Raw genomic sequence first — 5,520 nt, 5'->3', positions numbered from 1 at the left:
TTGTTCTCCCTATAGACAGCATCTCCAGATCATCCACTTGTTATTTCTACATAGATGTCTCTTCTTCCCACGGGATCTGAGCCATCCACAGGACATCCAGACATCCAGGTGAGCTCCTCCGACGGTTTCTGGAAGACAAATGTTCCTGCTCTGCAGGCATGGAGGCAGGTGTGACCGATGTTCTTTGTGTGTTGAAGCTGGCAGTGGTCAGCCTGGGGCTTTTGGTGACCCTGAGGAGATTGAGCTGTTAAGCTTTTGGGTTAGTGAAAGACAACATGTGTGTTTGAAATGAAGCCTCCAGGTGCCCAAAGTGCATGCCTTGCTGTTCATCTATTCTCTGTTTCTGATTTTCTTTCTACTCTGATTCTTTCTTTAGAACTAGCCGCATTTATCCTTCTTTGGTCTTATCATACACGAGTCTGATTTTTGTCTGTTTTGCTGCCATAGGCAGTCAGAGAATCAGGGCTGAGGGAAATTGACTATTCATGCCATGTTATACTGCAGGTGAGAAAACTGTGACCTGACAAATGAAAGAACTTGCTCTGTGTCAGCAGAGGTCCAGTGGGTGAGTCACAACAGCAGCAGAGAAGATGCCTCAACAACTAAAATGAAATAATTTCCAAAGGAATTTTTATATTTGATATTGCAAAAAGGAAATTGAAGTAGTCACCAAAAGAAAAATCAGGATTTTGTTTTTCTTTTCTAGCTGAGTGTATGGTTTGGTTTTTAATTACATATGGAATGTGTGAAGGGGACACCACCATCAGTCAGAGTTTTAGGCTCCAAGGTGATTGAATTGGTTCAAAGTGTCATGCAAGTGGTGACAAGGCACCATCTGTTTCTGTTCTCATGATCCTTACTCCACAACCTCAAGAGGGAAAGAAATGTCACCTACTATATCTTCTTTCAATTCCATTAAATTCTACTACTTGGAGCCTACTTCCTATTGAACTAGTAGGCAAATTGCTGTCCAGCAGTTAAACACTGGAATTGAATCTCTCAAATCAAGCTCAGAATCTTGTAAAAGTGCTTAAGTGAAGCAGAGACATTTAGGAAGGTTTCTCTAGTCTTTGGTCAACATTGGCCACAGCTAGGAGGCCCACTGTTTACAACTCCATGGTCCCTTGAAATCAAATAGTTCTGCTGCTGCCTCAAGCTGGGACATCTTCACAGACATCTCCAGTGACTGGTACCAGTTTCTCTAAACGTAGCACATAAATCCTTTCTCATAATTCCCTGAAATCTCTGTCCTCAGATCCTTCCACCTCCTCTGGGACACTTCACAGAGGCTGGCTACATCCTGTCCGCACAGAACCCACACAACCGCTTTGCCTTCTCACCGTCAGGGAATCTCACGCCTCATTCTCACTGATTCCACTCATGTCTCTCCCTCCTCCCACCACTGGGGAGCGCAAACTTTGGTCAAGTAACCAGGATGGGGGCTGTCTGTAGATAGCTTCATTTTTTCGTTTTGTAACTAAACCTCCTCCTTAGCTTTAAGGCAGCTACATCATGGCTGGCTTTTGAATAGAAATGTGTACTATTCCCCACCTGAATCTTCACCCTTGCCTCTTCATCCTGAGAGTTCTTGCCCTGACCCCCACCCCCTACCCCACAGTCACAGATGCTCAGGCTGGTATGTTGAGTGGAAAGATACCTGTCCTGTGTATGGACAGCCCTGTGCTCACCTGGTATCTATCATCAGCTTGGTGATCCATCATGTTCCTCTCTCCCCTTATGGATCCTGGTAAAGGGAAAGGAAAATGGATGCCAACTACACCTAAAACCTCTGATGAAACTACAATGGCCATATTGCCCTGTACCTGTCTGTTCTCCCAACACCTTCTCCAGCCAAGCATACCTCTGCTTCTCCTCAAACAAAGCTAAGAGATGAATTTTTATCCTTCTCTAAATACATAACTGTTGTCTCTAAAGTAGTTTCTTTGGAGATTGAATGGTACACTTCCAGGATTTGTTCAGCAAAGCAACCCATTCCTTTGTTCAGGTAAGAGTGGTTTTGCACATGCCTCTGGCCACCTTGTTGATAAGTTGAAGGACATGCTTACTGGGCAGAGTGTTAGCTAGTCTGGGCTGCAGGCACCGAAGGAGCCCACGGAAGGAAATACTCACTCCTAGTCTTCCTTAAACTCACAACGGGGTAATGGGGTCTTTTCACCATTTGAAAACCAATTACCTGCCAGAGCTCATAGAGAATGGGCTAATTCTGAAACTGAAACTCCTTGTCCAGCCTCCTTGATTCTCATAATAAACACAATTCTCCTCCTTCCCTCTCTCCACCAACTTCAACAGTTAGAAAGGTGAAGCAGTCAACAGAGTGTACATCTCAGCTGTGGGCCTGCTCACATCCTGTCTTCAGAATCGACCGAGGCCATGTTTCATGGATCTAAAGATCCCCTGGCCAGTGCTTTCTGTAAAAAAGATTGTCCTGAGAACAAATACAGCAACATTTTCACCTGCCCCTTACTAATAATTTAAAATTAGAGTAATGAGAATTGGCAAAAGGGAAGGGAAGAAAGGGAGAGAGTGAAATTCTACAGGAAATGACCTGACAGATACTAGAAACCACAGGTCGTGTTCCAATTTCCCAAGCAGAACAGAGTCTGTACAAACTGAGCATCGCTAACTAGAAAATCTGAAATCCAAAATGCCCCCAAATACAAAATCCTTTGAGCACTGATGTGACTCGGCAAGTGGAAAATTCCACACATTAATTCTTAACACAAACTTTGCTTTTGGCACAAAGTTATTTAAAATATTATATAAAATTACTTTCGGGTATGTGTACAACTTATTATGAAACATAAATGAATTTTATATTTAGATTTGGGTCCCATTCCCAAGATATATCATCATATATATATAATAAAATACATCCAGAACCAGGAGATTCCCTGGGATTTTACTGCATATATATACACACACACACACACACACACACACACACACACACATACACACATAATGCATTATATATATGCAAATATCCCAAAATCTGAAAAAACTCTGAAATTTGAAATACTTCTGATCCCAAGCATTTCAGAGAAGGGATACTCAATCCATCTTGAGAGAAGTAGTAAAGGAAAAGTTCAAAAAACCATCAGAAGGCAGATCCAGGACACCTCTGCCACCAGGATGAAAGAAGTCCCAAGCACTCATGTGTTATTCGTGGTGAAGCTTTGAGGGCTTCTTCTCAAGGGAGTTTATGAGAGAGCCAGCGTTTCCAGATCAAAATCCTGACCCAGGTTCGTGGCAATAGACATGGAAACTGAAAGGAACAAGCACTCGACAAAGCTCAATGACTAAATGTGTGTGCAAAGCAGAGTAAGGAAGAGGGCCATTGTGATTCTAAGGCTTTGGTGGTCCCTATCACTTTGAGAAACCAGGAAGAAAGATAAAAGTACAGGAATTTTCTTTGATATTATAATGTCCCAGGCTCTGAGAAAACCAGTGGCATGTATTAGTTCCAATAACCTTCACATGAAAATCCCTCAAGGTTATACTATCTTCCCGACATAGATGGGAAAAGTAAGCTTAAGTATTTTCTCTAAGAGGAACCGTTGAGCAGGTGGACACAAATTCAATTTCTTCCATATAGAATTTCAGCTGATAACTGTGATGCTCCTTAAGCAGATAGATTTAAAGTCCAGGCCAGGGGTAAACTATGGAGATCATTTACAGCTGTTACAAATGAAGGACAACTGTCCATGTAATCCCTGATGCACAGAAGGGGCTACAAGAAAGGAGAGCTGAGTGGTGGAGTACAGAGCTGTGGAAAACATCTAAGTTGGTGGAGCTAAGGAAAGAATAAGAGGTGATATCTGCATAGTAAAAATCAAGAGAGTGAAAATTCTTAGAAATTGTACTTATGAAGAATTCTAGAGTCTAGGAAATCAAGCAAGGTAACTACATATAACCTCCATGAGTCTGGCTATCAGCTCTATCAGACATGGCTGTGTAAGAACGAGGGTAACTTGCTTTTATCCATTTGCTTGTCGTTCATTCATTCACCGTACTTTCCTTTGCAGCAGCTGAGAGAACCATGGTGACAACTCCCACTGCTGCTTTCAGGGCCCTCATGGATGGAGTGACAAGATCTCCCCAGAGTCCCCGACCCCAGTGAACTCCTTATTAGAGAGTCTACCTTCCCCGTGATGGTGAATGACAAGGGCCAGGTGCTCATTACTGCCTCCTGCTATGGCTGCCTAGTGGTTGTCTCCCATGAGGGCTACCTGTTGCATGCTGGCTTGGCTCCATGTCTCCCCATTACAGTGAGCTGGCTCTGTCCTTGTCCCGGGGATCCCGTAGGAGTGCACCCATCCTTGGCAGCACTAGGAAATGTCCTGCAGGACTCTGGTGTTGAGACACAGATTGATCCAGAACCAGGACTGCCCTGGGGGTTTACTGCATCATTGCCTTCGATGACACCATGACTGCAACGCTGAACCAGTTTGGGACATGGAGGGGCTTACTTATCTGGGGCCGGGCCTGGTACTGGGTCAGCAAGCTCGGCCATGACAAGATGCTGTCCAGGTTCCTTGGGATCAAGATGACAAGTTTGACTGGAGTGTACTTCCCTGACACCTGTGGGGACAGAGAGCGCTTCAAGGTCTCTTAAGAAGGTTCCAAGACCCCACTCCATGTCAGGTGAGTGTCTGTTCCCCCATTAGGGAGTCTGACTCAGGATAAACAAAGAGTTGGTTTCCCTTGTCAACGAGCTTCCATTTCAATACAGATTGTTTTTAACTTAGTTTGAAACCACCACAAATCAAAAGCAGGATGATTAAAAGGCACCAAGACACAAGAGAGACTGGGCCCTCACTGCCACTCCCTCCTGTGGCCAAAGCTGAATAGAAAAGCTTGTCTTACTCACCACTCTATTTCCCTGCCGAGTGCCTGGAACATGGAGTGTTTATCAATATTTCTTAAATAAATGAAGTTGCAATACGGCTTTAATCTTTCCCCAATTATTTTGTACAAAACTTTTGGTCATATTGGCGGTCATATTGGATAAGAGAAAACTTTCCAATTGTCTCCTCGTTCCCACCCTTGCATATATGCAGGAGTCAGTACTTCTGAGAATATTTTTAGCAATATTTTGTGGGGGATGACGATGAAAACTGCCAAGGGAAATAATCAGGTTTTAATTAAATTTCTTGGCCCTTGACATTGTATGGTCCCCCTTGTGAAGTGACCCCAGAGAGGTGGAAGAATCTAGACGCAGAGTATTCAGGGAATGATAGAAGGATTTATGTGCTGTGTCTGGAGAAGTGTGGCTGCAGTGTACTTCACTGACACCTCTGGGGACAGAAGCCAGTTTGAGGTCTCTAAGAAGTGGCTCAATATCCCACTCCATGTAATGTGAGTGATACTTCCCTAAAAGGAGTCTGAACCATGTTAAATATCAGTCCTCTACCCCCATTTTCAAGGAGCTTTCAGTCTAGCAGAGGAGAAACTGGTCACTGTGTAATGGAAGAGTTACAAATTGCCGATGTAATTCTA

At 43.7% G+C, this 5,520-nt stretch overlaps 1 protein-coding gene across 1 annotated transcript; it reads left to right on the top strand.

Annotated features, from left to right (window-relative positions):
- Nucleotides 1–4,060: 4,060 nt before the first annotated feature.
- On the top strand, nucleotides 4,061–4,665 carry LOC111535306 (TRPM8 channel-associated factor 2; the record flags this gene model as incomplete). Its single annotated transcript, XM_023201674.2, is given in 3 exon segments — nucleotides 4,061–4,110; nucleotides 4,112–4,410; nucleotides 4,413–4,665. Coding segments are annotated over 3 exon segments (602 nt in total), but the record flags the coding sequence as incomplete, so codon positions are not given.
- Between the last annotated feature and the right edge of the window lie 855 nt (nucleotides 4,666–5,520).

Source organism: Piliocolobus tephrosceles, unplaced genomic scaffold, assembly GCF_002776525.5.
Source record: "Piliocolobus tephrosceles isolate RC106 unplaced genomic scaffold, ASM277652v3 unscaffolded_4952, whole genome shotgun sequence".
Taxonomy (NCBI): Eukaryota; Metazoa; Chordata; class Mammalia; order Primates; family Cercopithecidae; genus Piliocolobus; species Piliocolobus tephrosceles.
This window is presented reverse-complemented; position numbering and strand designations above follow the sequence as displayed.